At 42.3% G+C, this 26,402-nt stretch overlaps 1 protein-coding gene across 1 annotated transcript in view; it reads left to right on the top strand.

Moving 5' to 3' along the window:
• The window catches only part of NRTN (neurturin), a 131,841-nt gene extending 105,719 nt beyond the window's left edge, over window positions 1-26,122 (top strand). Inside the window, exons 2-3 of the mRNA XM_063455976.1 lie at window positions 3,926-4,154; window positions 22,714-26,122. Coding sequence (XP_063312046.1) covers window positions 3,953-4,154; window positions 22,714-23,147 — 636 coding nt within the window. The 5' untranslated portion in view covers window positions 3,926-3,952 and the 3' untranslated portion in view covers window positions 23,148-26,122. The remainder of the gene's footprint in view (window positions 1-3,925; window positions 4,155-22,713) is intronic.
• Window positions 26,123-26,402: the final 280 nt, after the last annotated feature.

Below are 26,402 nucleotides of genomic sequence, written 5' to 3' on the forward strand. Positions count from 1 at the left end.
GTGTAACTGTGTGGCTAGTAGTGTGTGAAGCAGTTTATGTGTAACTGTGTGTATGTATCAGTGTAGGTAGCAATGTGTGTAGTGTGGGTAGCAGTTTGTGTGTGTAACTGTGTGTGTAACAGTGTGGGTTTAGGTAGTAATGTGTGTAGTGTGGGTAGCAGTTTGTGTGTTTGTGTAACAGTGTAGGTGTAGGTAGTAGTGTGTGTAGTGTGGGTAGCAGTTTGTGTGTTTGTGTAACAGTGTAGGTGTAGGTAGTAGTGTGTGTAGTGTGGGTAGCAGTTTGTGTGTGGAGCTGTGTGGGTGGTATGTGTGTGTGTGTATACAGTATGGGAAGTAGAGTGTGCACTGTGCAGTAGTGTGTAAGCTAGGGCACCTATTAAGGGTAAAATTCTTTACATATACTATTTATAGTGACATGCGCATGCCTTAAACAAGTTAACAAAGCATTAAATAAAGTCCCAGGAAGCATGGTGGCTTATAGAGTTACTCCTGACCACCTTGCTCTGTATGTCTCAACATCTTATGGCTAAATATCTTCCCAGATCCCGCACCATCCCAATACTCAAAGGCTAAAAGTCGTGCCATATCCCTCTGTAATTCACTATCCACGTTCACACTTAGCATTGAACACTCCACAGATGACTACGTCTTTTTAAGCCAACAAAGAACTCTATGAATGTATGTCTTATATTGTTGCCTCTATAACTTAACAGTCTACCACCCATTAAACTTCTATTTTTGTAAATATCTTTTTCAGTTTTCAATAATTATTGCAGAATAATGGAGAAAACAGTAGTCGAACAAAGTATGCAGACTATGATTCATGCATGACAATAAAGAACAATGCAATCTCATTGTTGAAATCTCTACGTATCAAGTATCAAGTGATATACAGTCTCAATACAATAAATAGTATGAAACAAGCCTGCATATACATTTTTATAAGTCTGATGGACAAAATAAGGAAAACCCATGGCTTAGGTCAGAGGTGCCCAAAAAGATCTCCAGATGTTTTAAAACTACAGCTTCCATGATGCTTTGTTATCCTTAAGGTAGATCTGGGGATCTACCTTTTTGGCCCCCCCTCGCTTATGTAATGTCCAGCTGTGAGGAAATGGGGGTTAGTAGGGAGATTTTTACAAAAGGGTTAGTTTTTAGAACACTAATGCTTTGATTTGCTCAGTAGGAGTAGTTAGAACCCACTTAGACCACATTACAGTGTATTTCTGTATTTGACTACAGCCAGTATATACAAGTTGTTCTATGGAGTCGAGCTCCACTAATAGACCAGTAGGAGGGCTGGCTTGAGGAGAGCAAGATAAGCAGGGTTATTTACTAAAGTGAGAAGTCAAAGTGAATTTCAAATTTGAGGCTAAAGTAGCCAAACTAGAAGCATAGTTGACTTAGAGAACTTTTTCCAATTTGGTTGTTTTTACCTTAAATTTGAAAACTACTTTAAATTCTCACATTAGTGATTTCTTATATTCCGATCTTGTATTCTGATCATGTGATGCAACTACAGTAGAGTAATGTTGGTTTAAAGGATGGGAGTTCTTTCTGAGTTTATATGGTGTGCCAATATCTCATAATCTGTACGCAACCCATCAGATGTGAGTCAAAAATATCTCATGATCTGTACGCAACCCACCAGATGTGAATCAAAAATATCTCATGATCTGTACGGAACCCACCACATGTGAATTATAAATATCTCATGATCTGTACGGAACCCACCACATGTGAATTAAAAATATCTCATAATCTGTACGGAACCCACCACATGTGAATTAAAAATATCTCATGATCTGTACGGAACCCACCACATGTGAATTAAAAATATCTCATGATCTGTACGGAACCCACCACATGTGAATTAAAAATATCTCATGATCTGTACGGAACCCACCACATGTGAATTAAAAATATCTCATGATCTGTACGGAACCCACCACATGTGAATTAAAAATATCTCATGATCTGTACGGAACCCACCACATGTGAATTAAAAATATCTCATGATCTGTACGGAACCCACCACATGTGAATTAAAAATATCTCATAATCTGTACGGAACCCACCACATGTGAATTAAAAATATCTCATGATCTGTACGGAACCCACCACATGTGAATTAAAAATATCTCATGATCTGTACGGAACCCACCACATGTGAATTAAAAATATCTCATGATCTGTACGGAACCCACCACATGTGAATTAAAAATATCTCATGATCTGTACGGAACCCACCACATGTGAATTAAAAATATCTCATGATCTGTACGGAACCCACCACATGTGAATTAAAAATATCTCATGATCTGTACGGAACCCACCACATGTGAATTAAAAATATCTCATGATCTGTACGGAACCCACCACATGTGAATTAAAAATATCTCATGATCTGTACGGAACCCACCACATGTGAATTAAAAATATCTCATGATCTGTACGGAACCCACCACATGTGAATTAAAAATATCTCATGATCTGTACGGAACCCACCACATGTGAATTCAAAGTACCAGAAGTGTTGCCTCGCCGCCAGTATTTGTTGCCGTAGCTTGGATCTATACAGGTGAAAATGGTGAGGGGTGTGGCATCAGCAAGAGAAAATTTAGCATGCTCCTATTTTCCACTGGTGAGTGAGCAGTTGTAAGACAGATTGTCTATTTAGTTGAGCTTAGGGTGAATAAACCAGAGCTTGGAAGATCTGTGGGTCTAGGCCAGGGGAAAATCAGGATTATCATTCAAGGGGAGAAGGGAAGGAAGATAACTCACATTTCTGCAAAATGGAGTAACAGACCTTTAATGTAGCCCTGAGAACGGCTACTATGAAGATTTTTTTACATAGCAGGGTTGAAAGGACAGGGCAACTGCACCCAGACCATGACACCCAGACCATGTCATTGAGATGAAGTGATCTAGGTGACTTTAGTAGTCCTTTACATTTGAAATTCCCTCTGAATTCACCTTTCATTTTCACATTAGCAAATAACCCTCATTCACACTACATGCTATATTTACACCAAAAGTTGTACCTGGTTTGTAAGAAAAAGCATTTTTATTTAATTTTTTTCATATTCATTATTTTTATTTAGATTGTATAAATATAATTATGTGTATTTGCATTTAGTTTTCCATCTGGTAGACATTTTGATTATAATGACACTGAAACATTAATGTCTAATTTGACTATAGCTCAAAGCGTGACAATATTATTATATTGCATTAACATTTCAATCAACATTAGAGATCAAATTAAAACTAAAAATAAGTGTTTAAAGTGTTAGACTTACAGTCAATTTAGTCTAAGGGTTAACGTTGTTTCAAAATTTAAATGATCAAAATAATCCTTCCATGGGGACCACCGCCTCAAATTTTTCTATCTCATCCCTCTCCATGAACGATAATACATTCAATCTTATGATGATAATTGATTTGGCTGCAAATAAATAACCAATTAATATCGTTGGACTTCCAATTTTAGGCCATTACGAGTTTTGTAACAAAAATAATGTAATTCACACTGTGCAGCACTGCCCCAGGAAGCACCTCTAGCAGCCACAATTTATTTTGTAAAGACAGTGTTTTATATTCACCAGAACAAATACAATAAGCTGTTGTTGTTCTGGTGACTTTAGTGTCCCTTTAATAATTTTGGCTTCCTTATACATTTGTATAATGTAGTAATAATACGTATAATAAATAATGTAATAAGTATAATAACCCTTCTATAGCATTGTCTTATTTTTGTTTTTGCCATGTGACCTCTCTGTATGGCATGATGTTCACTTCATCCTGATAGCTCTTCCTGCAGATAATTTCAATTTTTTGTCCAAATATTTATTTGTTTCCCCCACTTATGTACTCGTATTAGTTCCCACACCTCACACTGTATATTTGCTGTTTTTGTTTGCAGAGTCTCAATGCCTTTATTGTCCTTAAGATGAAGGTATGGAAGAGGACAGCCCCTGCTTTGATGCTCCTCTGTGCTGTGTTGTCCCTCTTGATCTGCAAAGAAGTCTTCTTCAGGAGTTGGAAATTGAGTTCAGCCTCCTCTTCCTCACGATCAGCCATGGTTTCATCACTGAAAGGGCATCGAAGATACCCACGAGGCACAGAACGCAAGCAGCCAATGCTTTCACAATGTAAGAACATACATATTATATATACAAGTATTTTTTCAATACAAACCATTCCCATGTTTAATAACTCAGAGAAAAACAACAGGAGGAAGGGCTGCGCCAGAGTTTAACCCCTTAAGGACCAAACTTCTGGAATAAAAGGGAATCATGACGTGTCAGACATGTCATGTGTCCTTAAGGGGTTAAATAAATGGTGAAAATTTATATTATCCAAGGTGTGACGGTCTGAATAAGTATCACGTCTAGCATTCCCTTATTCCAATAAAATAATATCGCCAGTAATCCACAGGTTAAAATATCGCTGGTGTCGCATAATAATCCACACATGAGCCAAAACTTAATGCTGGAACAAGACTGGTTTAATGGCAAGAGTCATTCAATTTATACAACATCAAACTTCTCCTTTGAGCCAGCAAGATACCGTATATACTCGAGTATAAGCCGAGTTTTTCAGCCCATTTTTTGGGCTGAAAAACCCCAACTCGGCTTATACTCGAGTCAGAGTCTGTATTATGGCAATTTACATTGCCATAATACAGACTGGGGGGAGAGGGGGGCTGGCAGAGCTGTAACTTACCTCTCCTGCAGCTCCTGTCAGCTCTCTCCTCCTCTGCGCCGTCCGGTCAGCACCTCGGTCAGCTCCCAGTGTAAGTCTCGCGAGAGCCGCGGCTCTCGCGAGACTTACAATGTGAGCTGACAGAAGAGCAGAACGGACGGCGCAGAGGAGGAGAGAGCTGACAGGAGCTGCAGGAGAGGTAAGTTACAGCTCTGCCAGCCCCCCTCTCCCCCCCACTGAACTGCCACTGGACCACCAGGGAAGGAGAGCCCCCCTCCCTGCCATGTATCAAGCAGGGAGGGGGGACGAAAAAAAAAAAAATATAAATAAAAAAAATAAAATAATAAAAAAAATAGTAATAAAAAAAAAAGGGGTATAAGGACCATAATGGGAGGGGGGGGGGGGGTATAAGGACCACTATGGGAGGGGGGGATATAAGGACCATTATGGGAGGGGGGGGTATAAGGACCACTATGGGAGGGTGGGGGTGGGTTAAGGACCACTATGGGAGGGAGGGGGGTATAAGGACCACTATGGGAGGGAGGGGGGGGATAAGGACCACTATGGGAGGGAGGGGGGGATAAGGACCACTATGGGAGGGAGGGGGGGGGGATAAGGACCACTATGGGAGGGAGGGGGGGATAAGGACCACTATGGGAGGGAGGGGGGGATAAGGACCACTATGGGAGGGAGGGGGGGGATAAGGACCACTATGGGAGGGAGGGGGGGGATAAGGACCACTATGGGAGGGAGGGGGGGATAAGGACCACTATGGGAGGGAGGGGGGGGATAAGGACCACTATGGGTGGGAGGGGGTGGGATAAGGACCACTATGGGAGGGAGGGGGGGTATATGGACCACTATGGGAGGCATGGGGGGGATAAGGAACACTATGGGAGGGAGAAGGGGGATAAGGACCACTATGGGAGGGAGGGGGTGGGATAAGGACCACTATGGGAGGGGAGGGGGAAGTAAGGACCACTAGGGGAGGGGAGGGTAAGGACCACTAGGGGAGGGGTGAGTCAGGACCACTGGGGGGGGGTGAAGGAACACGGGGGTGGGGAGGTAAGGACCACTGAGGGAGGAGGAGGGGAAGTCAGGACATATGGGGGGGAGGGGGCGGCAAAAAATGTTTTGCCTACGGCGGCAAATATCCTTGCACCGGCCCTGCACACACTGCATTCACACACTGCATTCATACACACACACACTGCATTCATGCACACACACACTGCACTCATACACACACACACGCACACACTGCATTCATTATACACACACTGTAAATAAATATTCAATTAATATATTTTTTTTAGGATCTAATTTTATTTAGAAATTTACCAGTAGCTGCTGCATTTCCCACCCTAGTCTTATACTCGAGTCAATAAGTTTTCCCAGTTTTTTGGGATAAAATTAGGGGCCTCGGCTTATATTCGGGTCGGCTTATACTCGAGTATATACGGTAATTGAGTTTTGGAAACATACTAAACTCAATTATCTGCTGGTCAGAAAAAGTAACAATTTTCTCATTTTTCAGAAATACCATAAACAGACATAAAAACCACACAATTATATCTCTGGATAGCTGAACTCTATGGGAACAACATACTAAAAATTCAGACAAATCCATTTGGTTGTTTTCGAACTGAACCGTGGAAGGTTGACCAGTCTGCCACGAGGGTTAATCCGAAAAAGAGTTCCAGAGGATTTGTGGCAAGAGCCGGTGTCCATTTGCGTGGATTTATACGAAAACCACAATAGATGAAATAAAGCTGTTTCGTGTAGAATGCTCCTGTTGTTCGTCTGTGTCAAACTCCCGAACGCCGTTCGTCTACCGTACTGGGAAGTAGTACGTAGGGGACTTCCATATAGACCGGAGTTCGTGCGAGTGCCATGCCGAAAACAGTTCCAGGCACTCGACGACCAAGTCCCGCTGGCTGCGTTCGGGAGACAAGATGGCCGCCGACCATTGTTCTCACCACGTGCATTCGTATGCACGAAATGGCGGCCACCTAGGAGCATTCAATTAGTCTGCGGTTTTCATATTGCTACACAGTGTTCCACGTTCTAATTACTCACAAAGGTAGAACAGACCAACTGCTCTGTGAATAGGGCACTGGTGGTATAATCCCCACCTAGGATTCTTTGGCATAAATAAGACGTAGAGCGTAATAAAAATATAATAAAATATTGTTTAAAAAGTACATTTATAAAACAATGCCAGGAGTTATATATAGTGAAAAAAAAGATGATTTGGCACAGTATGCTTATTGGGATGCAGTGAAATTAGCAATGGAGCACGTGCCTTGCAATACTGCATAAATGGCTCCTATATTACTAGCATTGAAGCACCAAGAAGAATGTGATGCATCCTGGATTGTGTACGACAGCTGGCCACTTGTTCTCACACACTTCTCAAGAAAGCAGACAAGCCACTCACCTGCACCCAAAAGATAGCCAGGAAGGTGAAAGATAATACGTATTAAGTCTTCCAGTGTGTAAGTGTGTGTGTGTGTCTGCCAGTACATGTGTACGTGTGTGTGACTGGTACTATGAATCTGTATCTGTGTGTCTGTGTGTTTTCCAGTCTATTAATGTGTGTGTCTGGATGTGTATCTCTGTGTGTATGGTAGTGTGGTTCTGTGTGTCCTGGAGTGAGTGTATGTGTGTGTGACTGGCACTGTGAATCTGTATGTGTGTGTCTTTCAGTCTATAAATGTGTGTGTATGCATGTGTATCTTAAGAAAACAGAAGGTGGGCTACACTCACGGTCTTTCATCAAGTAGATAACGTTATTAAAAATGTATAGTATCCATGAATCGAAGTTTCAGTCCTCTCTGGGACTTTCATCAGCATTAGAACTTATGTATATATGTGTGTATCTTTGCGTACGATATCTTTGTGTATCTTTGCGTGTACGATCTTGTGGTTCTGTGTGTATCAGGGAGTGTGTGTCCGTGAGTGTCAAGGTGTTTCGTATGCGTCTTCAAGATTTGTAATGGCGGCCCTGCTTGGCCATCTCAGGATACCTGAATGCATTGCTTTAAAAAAGTAATTTGATACAGCTGAGAATATGTTGGTTGTCATTGTATTTTTATTTGATCTCCTCTACATCACCCAAAGACCTGTAGGCATGTAATTTGCATAATTACAATTAACTTCTATGTATCACACCTTGCTGCAAGAGGAAGCTGTTTAAATAAAGTTGGGAATGGGGTGTTTATTCTCTAAAATAGGCTTTGCAGAGAATCCCTCGGGCAAGAAAAATATTCTACAACTCAGCCTTTCTCCAGTTCAGCTTTTTTTGCCTAAAATATTCAGTTCCCTACATTTCTCAGCTTAGTTAATAAAGGCCTCTATTGTTCACACCAAACAAGCTGTTAAGTCTTATTTTATCTTATCGCTGAATGTAATGCTCATGTACCAAGCGAATTCAATGGTAGAAAGCGTCTACTTTTTGGTAATCACTAACAGTTAAGAAGTATATATGTTGACATAACTAAACATTTATTATTTAACCAAAGATATGATAGGCAATGGTGATTTTAAAAACTTTATTACCTTTAAAGCTAGTTTTGAATGTAATGAGCTGTAATTTGCATATTATATTAAAAGAACAATGTAGGGTTTCTGACCCTTTAGTATTAAAAACACCATCTAGCCCCTGGCATACCTAAATATAGTAAAGTCTTACCTTTATTCATGTCTGCTTCTGCTGGCTCTGTCCCTGACCTGCTTGCTTGGCTGACATCATCAGAAGTGGTGATCTCTGCCAATCACAATGCTTTCCCATAGGAAAGCATTGGATTGGCTGAGGTAGTCAAGGAGGCAGATCAGGGGCAGAGCCAGCACAAGCCAAACACAGCCCTGGCCAATCAGCATATCCTCACATGGGGAAAGTTCAATATCTCCATGCAGAGGGTGGAGACACTAAATATCAGTCACTGCCCCAGGAAGCACCTCTAGTAGCCAACTGAGGAGTGGCCACTGGAGGTGTCCCTAGGCTGTGATGTAAACATATTTTTTTTTATATGAGAAAAGGACTGATTTTACTCACAGAACAAATACAATAAGTTGTAGTTGTTATGGTAACTATAGTGTCCCTTTAACCAATGCAACAGCAACATTGTGATGTATACATGTTCAGTGAATGCTTATATCTGTTCTGTTCTACCAGCCCCAGTTTGGCACCTCACACTGTTACCAAATGTATGTACGTAGCGGGGAATGTGGTGCGACTAAGAGTAAGGAGACTACCCCAATTCTCCCCCCAATAATGACAAACAACGAATATTGGATGAAACAGGCCACAGCATTTATTAAACTTACATCTGTAGGGCTCATCCAAACTTTATTCTTTTCTTTAATTCAAATATAAATAAACACATAAATATATATATACATACCATAATTAACATATAAATTACACTCATTGCCCTACAGCCTCTAACTTAAATAACCGTCCTTGCCAACGAACTTAACCAGGTGCCTTTGCACCAAAACTTTACTCACTGGTGTTTCGCCTCCCCCCTCGTCCAAACCAAAATTCCCATCATCTTGAATGCTCTACCACCAGCCGGCTGTTTGCTCGGCGGGGACGTCCTATTCAGTAACTTAAAAGTTTACCTTACAGAGCAGGGGAGGTTGAGACCCACCATGTCCATCTCCTGACATTCCATCTGCTCCCCAACCCTGTTGGCAAGGACACGCTCCCCGCTAGCTGTGACGGAACAAAAACAGAAAATTAGGGTGGGTGGGTGGGTGGGTGGGAAGTTGTTTGCTGGCCAGAATCCCAAAAGGCACTGAGGTAAGATGATCCCTGCCCCACTACAAACCCATAACCACTCCCTTAAACACATATAGCCAATCACTAGCACCATCCCCACACTCATACATGTGCCCTTGTCCGTTTAGCTGTGCTGACTCCCCAGGGCCTAAACTTTGCTAAAACCGTGCACTGTTAAGAGAGTGAGTTATTTAATGATAGCAGTCAGAAACTTAGGATACGAACTGACAAAAATAAAGTGGTAGAGATGGGCCTGTGTACTACATTGTTCAAAGAACAAACATCCTTTTATAACTTTTATTTGTGGTTTGAGGCCAGCTCAGTTTGTAATGTACTGCGTAAGTGGTGATGTAGTGCTGTATAAGGTGGTTGTGTAGTATCTGTGGGATTTCTGATGTGGTGATGTAGGGCTGTATAAGGTGGTTGTGTAGTGTCTGTGGGATTTCCGATGTGGTGATGTAGTGCTGTATAAGGTGGTTGTGTAGTATCTGTGGGATTTCTGATGTGGTGATGTAGTGCTGTATAAGGTGGTTGTGTAGTATCTGTGGGATTTCTGATGTGGTGATGTAGTGCTGTATAAGGTGGTTGTGTAGTGTCTGTGGCGATTTCCGATGTGGTGATGTAGTGCTGTATAAGGTGGTTGTGTAGTATCTGTGGGATTTCCGATGTGGTGATGTAGTGCTGTATAAGGTGGTTGTGTAGTGTCTGTGGGATTTCCGATGTGGTGATGTAGTGCTGTATAAGGTGGTTTTGTAGTATCTGTGGGATTTCTGATGTGGTGATGTAGTGCTGTATAAGGTGGTTGTGTAGTATCTGTGGGATTTCTGATGTGGTGATGTAGTGCTGTATAAGGTGGTTGTGTAGTGTCTGTGGCGATTTCCGATGTGGTGATGTAGTGCTGTATAAGGTGGTTGTGTAGTATCTGTGGGATTTCCGATGTGGTGATGTAGTGCTGTATAAGGTGGTTGTGTAGTGTCTGTGGCGATTTCCGATGTGGTGATGTAGTGCTGTATAAGGTGGTTGTGTAGTATCTGTGGGATTTCTGATGTGGTGATGTAGTGCTGTATAAGGTGGTTGTGTAGTATCTGTGGGATTTCTGATGTGGTGATGTAGTGCTCTATAAGGTGGTTGTGTAGTATCTGTGGGATTTCCGATGTGGTGATGTAGTGCTGTATAAGGTGGTTGTGTAGTATCTGTGGGATTTCTGATGTGGTGATGTAGTGCTGTATAAGGTGGTTGTGTAGTGTCTGTGGGATTTCCGATGTGGTGATGTAGTGCTCTATAAGGTGGCTGTGTAGTGTCTGTGGGATTTTCGATGTGGTGATGTAGTGCTGTATAAGGTGGTTGTGTAGTGTCTATGGAATTTCCGATGTGGTGATGTAGTGCTTTATAAGGTGGTTGTGTAGTGTCTGTGGGAAAACCGATGTGGTGATGTAGTGCTGTATCAGGTTGTTGTGTAGTGTCTGTGGCGATTTCCGATGTGGTGATGTAGTGCTGTATAAGGTGGTTGTGTAGTGTCTGTGGCGATTTCCGATGTGGTGATGTAGTGCTGTATAAGGTGGTTGTGTAGTGTCTGTGGGATTTGTGATGTGGTGATGTAGTGCTGTATAAGGTGGTTGTGTAGTATCTGTGGGATTTCTGATGTGGTGATGTAGTGCTGTATAAGGTGGTTGTGTAGTGTCTGTGGGATTTCCGATGTGGTGATGTAGTGCTCTATAAGATGGTTGTGTAGTGTCTGTGGGATTTTCGATGTGGTGATGTAGTGCTGTATAAGGTGGTTGTGTAGTGTCTGTGGAATTTCCGATGTGGTGATGTAGTGCTCTATAAGGTGGTTGTGTAGTGTATGTGGGATTTCCGATGTGGTGATGTAGTGCTGTATAAGGTTGTTGTGTAGTGTCTGTGGCGATTTCCGATGTGGTGATGTAGTGCTGTATAAGGTGGTTGTGTAGTGTCTGTGGGATTTTCGATGTTGTGATGTAGTGCTGTATAAGGTGGTTGTGTAGTGTCTGTGGGATTTTCGATGTTGTGATGTAGTGCTGTATGAGGTGGTTGTGTAGTGTCTGAGGGATTTCTGATGTGGTGATGTAGTGCTGTAGTAGTAGTGGCTTATTGCCCTTGAGATGCTGGTTAAGTTCTTGTCAGTCTGCTGGTCTTGATACATTTGGCCTGTGAATCTGCTACAGCAGGTTGTGGAGCCAATGATACATTTAAAATGGTGAGGTGTGAAATAGGTGGTTGGTAAAGGTGTTGACAAGAGAACACGAGAGCAATTAGATTAAAATCTATCACATCAAATTACTTTGAGACTCCCAAACTCACTATACATGGAATCCCGTTACCCTACCAAAAACCGCCTTGATCTACTTCACGTATCTGCTTTCCGAGTTATACCTGGTGGTTTTAATTTAGAAGGTTTGGGAATGTTCCCCTGCATTGCAGGAAGCAATGTTCCTTTGATCACATTCATACCCAGATCACTAACACACAGACCCTTAACCCCTTCCCAGCCAGGAGTGCCTGCAAGGCATTGCCTTCAAGAGTCTTTCCTCACATATCCCAGCCTTACCACCGCTCGGCAGAGTTAAACACTTCACACAACTGGGAAAATTCCACAATGGTTTAACTCCCAGACGCCACTTTACAATCTTATTTCATTTAACGCTTGGGAATAATAAATTAAAAACTAATAATTTGAATGTAGTCTATCTGCATATTTCCTGGGTAATAAATCCAGTCGTTTTTTTATGACAATAACACAAAGTATTTGTAGGATTTACATATCAAGGTGTTAATATGACACACACGGCACCAAGTCCTGTTAGTGGAGATGGAGATATGGCATCCTGTACCATTTAGGAAGCAGTTATTTGAAGCAATAAAGAAGAGAGAGGCTGTATGGATTAACTGGGGCTTTATATGAAACAACAGGGAGATGTCAATGAAAGGATTATATGAAGACATAAAATGCACTGTAGGGAAGTTATATATAGAAATTGGAGAAGCTACAGTGAAAAGTAATGATGAGAAATGTATATTATATGGACATACTTAAGAACATTATAACACCTTTCTAGAGTGGTTTCACATTTCCATCTGGTATAAGAAGCGGGTGGGCTGGAAAGAACAGATTTGTTGGGGGTAAGCAGACTTGGTAGAGCCGTGGACGTCTTAACATCATTATAGGACCTCAGGCAAGGCAACTTACTGGGGCCCTTCCTAGACAACCACTTACAAGAATAAAACTGTAAATTATCGATAAAATTCTGCTTGTACCTCCAACAAAATAAATTCTTAAATATTAAAAAAACATGCTGTACAACAGAGATTAATCCACACAAACATCTGGACAATATAACACAAGCCTTGAAGTTGAAAACCAAGAAATTCAACATAAAAATGGCACTCTGTTGGTAAATCATACGGATGGATATGGCACAGTACGAAATTACTACGAATTATTTATTATTAATCAAGTGTTCAACACAAACATTTGCAAAATTTATTGGCAGAGAATTGCTTTATAATTGGCTTTAAGTCAATGGTCTTCAGGATAACAATGTAAAGTGGGTCTGAAAATTCTGAATAAATCTCCGGGAATAATATACTGAAAAGATAGCAAGCCTATGGGACCCCTATGCTAGTGGGGGCCCCTGGCATTTGCTCAACGTGCCCATACATTAAGACGGCTCTGGGTAAAGGGCAAGTCTTTAAAAGTGAAATATTTCTGCAAAACTGTCCACGTACTAAATGAAGTTACAACTATTTTGTACGGAGGCGGAGCCTAGCAAGCGAGCGGACAGGTCGTGCTCTGCCTGAACTCCTGCCGACGAGCGCATAATCGACAGCTTAACCCGTGCTGAAGTGCTACAAACCTCCAACAAAGCGGACCACTGCACTGGGGAGCACTACCTGAACCTGGCAATGCCAAAATCGATGCCCGGGATTACCGGGAACCGCAACAGCGGAGTGAGGCCTACCGCGGGTGGCGGCGGGGAATAGCGGCCGCTTTCCCGCCAGTCGCACATGACTGCGCAAGAGCAAGTACAACCTCCTCCCCCCCTATGGACTGGTGGGGGTTATCCCGGTCCCCACCAGACGGAGTACCACCCACCCCACAACCCCCGATCCAGCCAGCGACGCTTACAAGCAATGTGGGGCTCGGGACCTCCAAAATGGCGGACATATCTGCTCCAGCTAAGCGAGACAAACTCCAGCCTACTTGGCCGGGCACTAGCGAGAATGAGAGAAACCCGATCGAGGTCATCTTTGACAACTTTTGGTCCCAACTACTGATACGCAAGCAGACTGCTGTACCAAGCCACATAAAGCCTGCAACGCAAGTAGCCCCGGCTGAAGGGGGACTGGGAACGCCACCTCCAGGCGCTTGGAAACCTCGAGCCTCGAATCCCCGAACCGGGGGCCCTCCTGGACCGAGAGCGAAAAGGGATGTACCCCACAGGGGCCAGCCACACCGGCGGAAGGTAGCAGGAAAGAAGCGAGGGCGACCAGGGAAGACCCACCGCAAAACCCCGACAGGGAAGACCCCAGGCCTCACCGGAACCCAGGCTCATGGCAAAAAAAGCACCAGTTCTCAAGCGAAACCAAGGCAAAAGGGTACAAGCAGCGCACCAGGGTCCTAACAGGCCCTCAAGACCACTGGACCCGATTTCCTTCTGGAGATCCCGGGTCGGGAGCACAAAGTTGATGAAAGCGAGAGGGGAGGAGACACCCGCAATCCCGGACTTTACCTGGACCACCTGTCCTCATCCCCAGCACACCTGTCCAGCCTCCAGAGACGGGTCGGATGAACGAGACGGACTCTAGCCTCCAGCATGCCAAGGACAGTTCCCGCAGGCATCGGCTGATTAGGCGGCTGACCACTCTACAGCAAAGCCTGTTTATATTTTTTGCTCCCTCGCAAGTTAGACATATTTCTGCCATTTTGACACCGCAGTCAGGGCCACGATCAGGGGGTGACAACCATGATGGTTGTCATAGGCCCGGCGGCCCTGGGGGGCCCAGACTGAACTGGCAGTCCTGGGCCCCACTTTCCCTCTCTGTACACATAGATAGCGAATATCGCTATCTATGTGTGCAGCCGCGGGCCCCCGGCTCCCTGTTACCGCAGAGGGGGCCCAGGCAGCACACTGCTTCTCCTCTTCTCCTCTCTGCTAATAACTCTCGCGAGACCCGGTTGCCATGGCAATGCTCCGCACTTCTCGCGAGAGTTATCAGAGGAGAGAAGAGAAGAAGCAGTGTGCTGCCTGGGCCCCTTCTGCGGTAACAGGGAGCCGGGGGGGCCCCCACCGGACCACCAGGGATGGAATCTCCCCCCTCCCTGGACAAAGGTAAGCAGGGAGGGGGAGAAACAATTTAATTAAATTTTTTTTTTTTAATTATGTGAAAATGCCCCTTCCTCCCCCTCCCCCTCCCCCCCAGATTGCACATTTACACACACTACATAAACTGATACAACACACACACACTACATCCACTGACTCAACACACACACACTGCATACACTGACACAACACACACACACACACTGCATACACAACACACTACATACACTAACACAACACACACTACATACACTAACACAACACACACACACACACACACACTACATACACTAACACAACACACACACTACATACACTGACACAACACACACTGCATATACTGACACAACACACACACACTACATACACTAACAAAACACACACACTACATACACTGACACAACACACACACTGTATACACCAACACAACACCCACTGCATACACTAACACAACACACACTGCATACACTAACAACACACACTCTGCATACACTAACACAACACACACTCTGCATACACTGACACAACACACACTCTGCATACACTGACACAACACACACTCTGCATACACTGACACAACCCACACACACTGGATACACTAACACAACACACACGCTGGATACACTAACACAACACACTCTGCATACACTAACACAACACACACTGCATACACTAACACAACACACACTCTGCATACACTAACACAAAACACACTCTGCATACACTGACACAACACACACTGCATACACTAACACAACACACACTCTGCATACACTAACACAACACACACTCTGCATACACTGACACAACACACCCACAACTGGATACACTAACACAACACACACTCTGCATACACTAACACAACACACTTTGCATACACTAACACAACACACTCTGCATACACTAACACAACACATTCTGCATACACCAACACAACACACACTGCATACACCAACACAACACACACTGCATACACTAACACAACACACACTCTGCATACACTGAAACAACACACACTGCATACACTAACACAAAACACACACTGCATACACTAACACAACACACACACTGCATACACTGATACAACACACACACACTGCATACACTAACACAACACACACTGCATACACTAACACAACACACACTGCATACACTAACACAACACACACTATGCATACCCTTACACAACACACTCTGCATACACTAACACAACACACACTGCATACACTAACACAACACACACTCTGCATACACTGACACAACACACACTGCATACACTAACACACACACTGCATACACTAATACAACACAAACACTGCATACACTAACACAACACAAACACTGCATACACTAATACAACACACACTGCATACACTAATACAACACACACTGCATACACTAATACACACACTGCATTCACTAATACAACATGCTCTCTGCATACACTGCACACTAACACACTCACTGCATCCACTATACTGACACACACTCTGCATTCGCTACACATTAACACACTCTGCATTCACTACACTAACACACACTCTGCATCCGCTACACACTAACACACTCTCTGCATTCACTACACATTAACACTCTGCTTCACTACACTAACACAAACTCTGCATCCGCTACACTAACACACACTCTGCATTCACTACACATTAACACACTCTCTGCATTCACTACACTAACACACTCTCTGCATTCACTAGACATTAACACACTCTGCATTCACTACAAATTTACACACACACTACATTCATTACACTGACACACTCTGCATTCACTACACCCTAACACACACTCTGCATTTATTACACACTAACACACACTCTGCATTCACTAAACTATGCACACAATCTGGATTCACTATACCGACACACACTCTGCATTCACTACACTAACATACACTCTGCATCAACTGTACACACAGCATCCACTACACAAACATCCTGTATTCACAGTACACACACTACATCCACCACAAATTGAAACACTCTGCATTCACTATACACGGACACTGCGTCTAATACATACACTGCATCCACTACAGACACTGCATCCACTAAACACATTTCATCTAGTACATACAAACACTACATCCACTACACAAACACACACTACATCACTGTACACACACTACATCCACTACTCAAACACTCTCTGCATTCACTACACATTAACACTCTGCATTCACTACACTAACACACGCTCTGCATCCGCTACACACTAACACACCCTCTGCATTCACTACACATTAACACACTGCATTCACTACACTAACACACACTCTGCATCCACTACACACTAACACACTCTCTGCATTCACTACACATTAACACACACTCTGCATTCACTACACATTTACACACACTCTGCATTCACTGCACTAACACACACACTACATTCATTACACTGACACACTCTGCATTCACTACACACTAACACACACTCTGCATTCACTAAACTATGCACACACTCTGGATTCACTATACTGACACACACTCTGCATTAACTGTACACACAGCATCCACTACACAAACATCCTGTATTCACAGTACACACACTACATCCACCACAAATTGAAACACTCTGCATTCACTATACACAGACACTGCGTCTAATACACACACTACATCCACTACAGACACTGCATCCACTAAACACATTTCATCTAGTACATACAAACACTACATCCACTACACAAACACACACTACATCACTGTACACACACTACATCCACTACTCAAACACACTCTGCGTTCACTATACACACTGCATCCGCTACACAAACACACACTCTGCATTCACTGCACAAACAGTATCTAATACACACAAACACTACATCCATTACACACATTCTAATTCACTTCCACTATACACACCACATTCAGTCCTGCATCATTGTCAGCAGACTAGGTAGGGCGTGGGCAGGCCCGGGAGGGAGGGGGCGGGGGGGTTGGGGGGGGCAGACCTTGTGCTTTGTCAGGGCCCCCAAAATTTCTGATGGCAGCCCTGACCGCAGTTATCGCATATGCTATGTTATAGTTACATTAACACAACCCAGTGGCACTTTTATGTTGTTACTCTAACTATGTAAACAAACATCTAATGTATTTTATTCTCTGTTGACTTAAAACATGTTCCCACACGCAAGTTAACATACACGTTCTCAGCGATAGACATAGATTACATGCTCACATCTACTAATTAGCTTTACATAGCCACGTGGAGTAAGTGACTTACCTTAACATAAACTGGGCAGAATATGTGATGTGAGGTAAACCTCCTCAAGACTAATCGCGCAGTATTTATAAGACGCAACTAAATAGTAATGAATCGTATCCTACACGCAAGCAGATAAAAAGTTATTGTTATAAAGCTGTTAAAAATATATAAAATGTGCTCGTTATACCAATGCTCCTAATGTAATGCTTGACAAATTGCTCGAGGAAGTTTGGTTGTTGTCTAATCTGTAGACAGTTCTCTATTTTGCGGCAGGAGATTGTATTTTTGAAGTCTGAGATTTGTAAATTATCTGGTAAACAAACTCAGGCTGGAACTGCTGCAAAGCCACTGCCGCAGAGACATACTAGGAATGGCAGATGGATTACTGTAGGATCTGGTAGACTTGGAGTTGTGGATAAAAGGCATATTGCACAGTCTGTTGCTCTACATAATTCATTTTCTGCACTTTCAGAGTGTAGTGGTGTCGTGGAGAGAGGCACTGAGGCTAGTGGTGTTGTGCAGAGAGGCACTGAGGCTAGTGGTGTTGTGCAGAGAGGCACTGAGGCTAGTGGTGTTGTGCAGAGAGGCACTGAGGCTAGTGGTGTTGTGCAGAGAGGCACTGAGGCTAGTGGTGTTGTGCAGAGAGGCACTGAGGCTAGTGGTGTTGTGCAGAGAGGCACTGAGGCTAGTGGTGTTGTGCAGAGAGGCACTGAGGCTAGTGGTGTTGTGCAGAGAGGCACTGAGGCTAGTGGTGTTGTGCAGAGAGGCACTGAGGCTAGTGGTGTTGTGCAGAGAGGCACTGAGGCTAGTGGTGTTGTGCAGAGAGGCACTGAGGCTAGTGGTGTTGTGCAGAGAGGCACTGAGGCTAGTGGTGTTGTGAAGAGAGGCACTGAGGCTAGTGGTGTTGTGAAGAGAGGCACTGAGGCTAGTGGTGTTGTGAAGAGAGGCACTGAGGCTAGTGGTGTTGTGAAGAGATTAGGCAGAAAGAGGCTAAGCAAGTTATAAGAGCTTCCAAATCACACACAGAAGAGAAAATAGCACAGTCAGTAAAAAAGGGGGACAAAACCTTTTTTAGATACATAAATGAGAAAAGAAAAGTAAAACAAGGATTAGTTAGATTAAAAACAAAAGAAGGAAGGTATGTAGAAGAGGATAAAGGTCTAGCTGACTGCCTCAATGAATATTTTTGTTCTGTATTTACAGATGAAAATGAAGGAAAGGGACCTCAGTTAAGAAAAAGGATAAATGAGTCATTTATTACACGTGAGTTTACAGAGGAAGAGGTTCTATTTCAACTGTCAAAAGTAAAGACAAATAAGTCAATGGGACCTGATGGAATACACCCAAAGCTATTAAAAGAGCTTAGTGGTGTACTAGCAAAACCATTAACAGATTTATTTAACCAATCATTGATAACAGGAGTAGTCCCAGAAGATTGGAAGTTAGCGAATGTTGTGCCCATTCACAAGAAAGGTAATAGGGAGGAGTCGGGCAACTATAGGCCAGTAAGCCTAACTTCAGTAGTGGGGAAAGTGATGGAAACCATGTTAAAGGATAGGATTGTTGAACATCTAAAAACACATGGATTTCAAGATCAGAGACAACATGGGTTTACTTCAGGGAGATCATGCCAAACTAATCTTATTGATTTTTTTGATTGGGTAACTAAAATTATAGATCAGGGTGGTGCAGTAGACATTGCTTACCTCGATTTCAGTAAGGCTTTTGACACTGTTGCACATAGAAGGCTTATCAACAAACTACAATCTTTGAGTTTGGATTCCAATATTGTTGAATGGGTAAGGCAGTGGCTGAGTGACAGGCAACAGAGGGTTGTAGTCAATGGAGTATATTCGAAGCTTGGGCTTGTCACCAGTGGGGTACATCAGGGATCTGTACTTGGACCCATTCTCTTTAATATTTTTATTAGTGATATTGCAGAAGGTCTTGATGGTAAGGTGTGTCTTTTTGCGGATGATACTAAGATATGTAACAGGGTTGATGTTCCAGGAGGGATAAGCCAAATGGAAAAGGATTTAGGTAAACTAGAAAAATGGTCAGAGTTGTGGCAACTGACATTTAATGTGGATAAGTGCAAGATAATGCATCTTGGACGTAAAAACCCAAGGGCAGAGTACAGAATATTTGATAGAGTCCTAACCTCAACATCTGAGGAAAGGGATTTAGGGGTGATTATTTCTGATGACTTAAAGGTAGGCAGACAATGTAATAGAGCAGCAGGAAATGCTAGCAGAATGCTTGGTTGTATAGGGAGAGGTATTAGCAGTAGAAAGAGGGAAGTGCTCATGCCATTGTACAGAACACTGGTGAGACCTCACTTGGAGTACTGTACACAGTACTGGAGACCCTATCTTCAGAAGGATATTGATACCTTAGAGAGTTCAAAGAAGGGCTACTAAACTGGTTCATGGATTGCAGGATAAAACTTACCAGGAAAGGTTAAAGGATCTTAACATGTATAGCATGGAGGAAAGACGAGACAGGGGGGATATGATAGAAACATTTAAATACATAAAGGGAATCAACACAGTAAAGGAGGAGACTATATTTAAAAGAAGAAAAACTACCACAACAAGAGGACATAGTCTTAAATTAGAGGGACAAAGGTTTAAAAATAATATCAGGAAGTATTACTTTACTGAGAGGGTAGTGGATGCATGGAATAGCCTTCCAGCTGAAGTGGTAGAGGTTAACACAGTGAAGGAGTTTAAGCATTCGTGGGATATGCATACGGCTATCCTAACTATAAGATAAGGCCAGGGACTAATGAAAGTATTTAGAAAACTGGGCAGACTAGATGGGCCGAATGGTTCTTATCTGCCGTCACATTCTATGTTTCTATGTTTCTATGAATGCTGTTGGGGCACCAAGAGCTTGTATGTACTAATCACCGTGCAAACCAAAATAAAGCATTAAAAAAAAAAATAAAATACTATTTTGTACTTGTTGCATCAAAGGACCTGATAAAAACCTGTAATGCCCATTGCACTGGTAGAAGTCAGTTCAGTTACCAGCTATATGCAGAACTGTTCCATATTATAGTTACATATTATAATTCAATAAACATCCCAATAGAGCTACCACGGTGAACCTTATTTCACCATGAAACAGACTGGTTGGTGGAAATCAGAATGGACTGGAAAAATTATACTTTTTTTGGCTTACAATTTGTATCTTATTTTCTACTCACTTCAACCAGGATTTATTTAAGAGACAATCTAATCCCTATATTCTGGTTAAGATTTAGCCGGTGAAGTCAAAGCTTTAAACTACTGCATGGCAAGCTTGTCAACAGTCTAGCGTTTGATAACAATGAACATAAGATTGATCATTTCGGACCTGAGTCCCTCAAGCCCAGGTTTTTTTCTCTGGTTTTCCAAGTTAATGGACACTAGAGATAAGTGGCAAGTGAGATATTCAGATTTATTCTTGTTGCACTAGGCAAACTTTTTCATGGCATTTGAGTCCATACTTCAGCTACACTCTTCATTTAGGGCTCCATGCTGACAATAAGAGGCAGAGAGACTGTAATGCTGTAACTCTCCCATAAATTATAATGACAGTATTGATGGGATATTTGTCATGAATGGGGTTAAGTGCTATTTTGTTGTGCTTAGCTCTAAATGCCAATCCGCTATTGATTTAACGCTATTTAGTTTTAAGTTGTTCCTTTATCATTTAAAGAGATCGATAGGGTATGCTGCAGGGATAAAATATGTTGCACAAGTAAGCTTTTACTCTACAATAGAAGAAATGAAAAGAGCATGTGTTAAAAACCATGGGAAGTGTACAGACAACTTTAATTTGAATTGATAGAGATATTGACACGGTGTGCTTTTAGAAGAAGGAAGTATTACGGGTAAATGATGTGCTAAGCATTAGGGGATAGTATAGTAGTGAAATGGACAGTTTTACAATTTCTTTTAGGCATTATTATTAAAGGGACACTATAGTCACCAGAACAACTATGGCGTAATGCAGTTTTGCTGGTGTATATAGCCTGGACCTGCAAGTTTTTCTAATGTAAACACTGCCCTTTCAGAAAAAAAGGCAATGTTTACATTGCTGCCTAGGGACACCCCTAGTGGGTGTCATTCAGACGGCCACTAGAGGTGCTTCCTGGTTCAATGCTGCACAGTGTGACTGACGTTCAGTGTCTCCACCCTCTGCATAAAGACGTTGAGCATTCTTCATAGAGATGCATTGATTCAATGCATCTCTTTGAGAAGATGTGGGTTGGCGCAGCAAAACGTTTTGCCGAGGAGCCCCATGCAGCACTGGAAAAAGATGAGTTAAGTAGCTTTTTCACGTGGGGCCAAGGGCCTAAATGGCGTTTTACAACTATAGTGTTAGGAATACATGTTTGAATTCATGACACTATAGTGTTCCTTTACATCAGGGTTGGGGATTAGCTGTAGGCAATGGCATTGGGATTATGAATTTACGTCATTTACCTGGTTTAAAAAAACAAAATAATGATATGCAAATATATGACTGTCCTAAAACCGTAGTGTAGAAAATGTAAATACTGCAAAGAGCCACAAGGTGTGTTATATGTAGCAATAAGGAGAATTGTAGTGAATTACTAAAATCACTATACTGAATTTATGACATTTCTTTCCATTCTAGACACTGCTCTCTTCGAAAGCTACACACAAGGCGAGATTCGGGAGCTTGTTTCAACTCTGGTGGAGAGATACAGTCAGGCAGTGCACTCTGGAGACGATCCAAAAAATGGAGCAAGAATGAAGAGGGCCAGAGTTCACAAACAACCATGCACAGTGAAGGAGCTAGAGGTGAGCGTCAGCGAGCTGGGTCTAGGATACGTATCCGACGAGACCGTCCTATTCCGCTATTGCAGTGGAACCTGCGATGCTGCTGTGCGCAACTACGACTTCTCGTTGCAGAGCATCCGAGGCAAAAAGAAGATCAAAAAAGAGAAGGTACGGGCGAGGCCCTGCTGCAGGCCACTGTCATACGATGATGATATCTCCTTCCTTGACTCTAAAAATCATTACCACACTATCAAAGAGGTATCTGCTAAGGACTGTGGTTGTGTCTGACTATTTGGAGAGAAGACATAATCAACTATGGCATTATCACACGCCTGGCTTCCTCTGGAGAGTCAGTACTTCATTCAGGGCCCAGGATGACCAATGGCAACAGGAGTTTGAAATATCGTTTTCATTTCTACCTCACTTATTTTTCAGTGGAAACTCTTGGAGCAAATAAACGTCTTGTGTGATAGAAAAAAGATGGCCTTCAGATTGGGATGTTTCATACCACCTACAGAGAGATACTTGAAGCATTCCATTACTGAGATTCCGCATTCTACCACTACGTAAAAGAACATGAAGGAGCAGCATCTGCAAGACATATAATACTAATATATGGAATACAAATATAGTGATGTGTTCTCTCAGGCTTCGCCTTTTTTTGATGACCAAACTGCAAGAAAAATCCAAGGTGCAGTTCAATGTCGTGGAAGTAAAACATTCCTCCCTTCTGGCAGACAGTCTCTTTCCATTAATAAAGGGTGTTTTTTGTAATATCTAAAAGAGACTTAGAGTGTCGGAGGTGATGCAGAAGTCGAACCACCAAAAATCTGTCTTCATATGTCTTATGACAAGTGAACACTACAAGTTGTGTTGTCCATTCCTATGCAGATAAGGTATGGTAACCTTATCACGGAACCTCTAAGACTATCTGTGCCAACATCCAAGTTCATTCACTTACCATATGGATTTGACTTGTTATATATGCGTGAATTATTTTTACAGTCAAAAACCTAAAGAATTATAAAGATCACAGGTTATCAGCATTATTTAATTGTATACATATATGTCTTGTCTGAAAATGTCCAACAATACCTGTAAGTGTGGGTCAAATTTACTCCCATAATGGTATTACATTTGAGTATTATCGAGTTCTTTTATTACTTTCTAGGGTCTCATTGCAAAGTGTTGCACAAGAGTGACGTGAAGCTCATAGTTACACGTGATGCTACAATCTTTGGTACGGCCCGGATTAAATGATGGCATGAGTTTCACATTCCACATCAAATAATTATTACAGTATTCTCTATTCCAGAATCAATGTATGTTTTATGACCTATAACTAATGCAAAACCTTTGTGCGGAAAAAAACAAAGAATTACTCGTAAGATCACACCAGGGGAAAAATGCGTTATCTTCTCTCTTCGATAAACATGTAAAATAGCATTCATTATCTGGTGGTAGGGGATCATGCTATAAGATAAGAAAAGTAAGTATTTCTCATAGGGCTATGGTTTTTAAGAAGGGGAGGTAGGAGGGAGACTTGCTGGTGAGAGTCAGTTCTTCCCTACTACATTTATCTTACAGTGGATGGTTAATTCCTTCACCACTTCGGTCATCTTATATTTTTGGTCCATCCTCTATGCTTCAGTCCACTATGGACTCAGGGCTGGCTTAGGGATATAACATCATGGAGCAGCGTTGGGATAAGATATCATTGCTGCATGGGGTTTGAACCTTCCCCACCTCCATTGTTATGCCAGTGGTCTAGGCAGATCATCTGGAAGAAGATGGTTTTAGATATGTCTGTCACTTCATAATTCACATTCAGTTGTGATCTAATAGTATATTAAACCCTAGCACTGTCTGAGCCTTTCCTGACACTTTGAAGCTCAGCAACTAAATGCAACACCTACATCATAGAGCAACCCAGCAGTGCCTATGCCTGTCCCGATTAACTCGAAACAGGTTACCTAATATTATGTAGATACCCAACACTGTCTGAGCCTGTCCTGATAATCTGCAAACAAGAATTCAACCTGCATTGAATTAAAACATAGGACTGTTTGAACCTGTCCCGATGACCTGCAGGCAGGAGGCTACCTATCATTAAATATAAACAAGCACTGTCTGAGCCTGCCCCTGATTATAATTTGTTAGTCCCCGCAGCACTACTAAATGTATTGCCTGCCCTCTAGTGGTACTAATGAAGAATATCACTTGTTTTATTTTTGAATTTGGAAAGCAAATACTTTGACATCTCGCTACTTTTTTTAACCAGTATATTATTACTATATATTTAGACAGTACTGGGTTTATATCAAGTATAGGATACCCTCCTGACTGCTGAGTATCTGGTTTAATACCAATGTTGGACTTGGAAACATAAGTCCTTGGTTGAATAGTGAATTAGTTTATTTATTCTTCTGATTGTGATGCTTCCTTAATACCAGGTTGTGATCATGAGGTTTTATTTAAGATACGTTTTAAGAAGTTTATACCCTAACCTAGACATTGGCATGGGAATTAAATATGTTAACCTATAATTGTCAAACTGGTTAAATTCTCCAACTCACCTATTTGGCTCACCATACCACGTTAAGATTAAACATGTAATATTGTTGTGATTAATGTGATCCTCTGCTGAATATTTAGCGCAACCTATGGCTTGTGGTCCACACCAGGACTGACCCCTGCAATACATCAGCTCTACACCTTATCTCTTGAAATACAGGGCATCAGACCCGCTATCTACCCCTGTCACACCAGAGATCCGAGCGGCACAGAAATCTATTCACAGCTCTGGATGGTTCAGATTGTAGCAATGCATGATATCACTACAGAGCAGGCCGCGAGGGAGCTGTGTGTAGAACTAACGCTAGCTGCTACTCGTTGCTCCCTCATACCACCAGATGGTTCGGCCTCATTAATATACGCGCACAGCCAATGCATAGCACATTTTAATTTGTCTTCTGTGTCTGTATGAGTGTGTATATTATGTCTGTATGATTGTGTATGACTGCCTGTATGCCCAGCTGTATGGCTATTTGTATGTGTTTATAAGAAAGTATGACTGGATCGCTGTGTCTCTATGTCTGTATGACTGTTTGTATGAGTGTTTCTGTGTGTCGGTATGACTGTTTCTATGAGTGTGCCTGTGTCTCTATGTCTGTATGAGTGTTTCTGTGTGTCGGTATGACTGTTTATATGAGTGTGCCTGTGTCTCTATGACTGTTTGTATGAGTGTTTCTGTGTGTCGGTATGACTGTTTCTATGAGTGTGCCTGTGTCTCTATGTCTGTATGACTGTTTCTGTGTGTCGGTATGACTGTTTCTATGAGTGTGCCTGTGTCTCTATGTCTGTATGACTGTTTGTATGAGTGTTTCTGTGTGTCGGTATGACTGTTTCTATGAGTGTGCCTGTGTCTCTATGTCTGTATGACTGTTTGTATGAGTGTTTCTGTGTGTCGGTATGACTGTTTCTATGAGTGTGCCTGTGTCTCTATGTCTGTATGAGTGTTTCTGTGTGTCGGTATGACTGTTT

The sequence above is a fragment of the Pelobates fuscus genome, chromosome 5 (genome assembly GCF_036172605.1).
Source record: "Pelobates fuscus isolate aPelFus1 chromosome 5, aPelFus1.pri, whole genome shotgun sequence".
NCBI classification, from domain to species: Eukaryota; Metazoa; Chordata; class Amphibia; order Anura; family Pelobatidae; genus Pelobates; species Pelobates fuscus.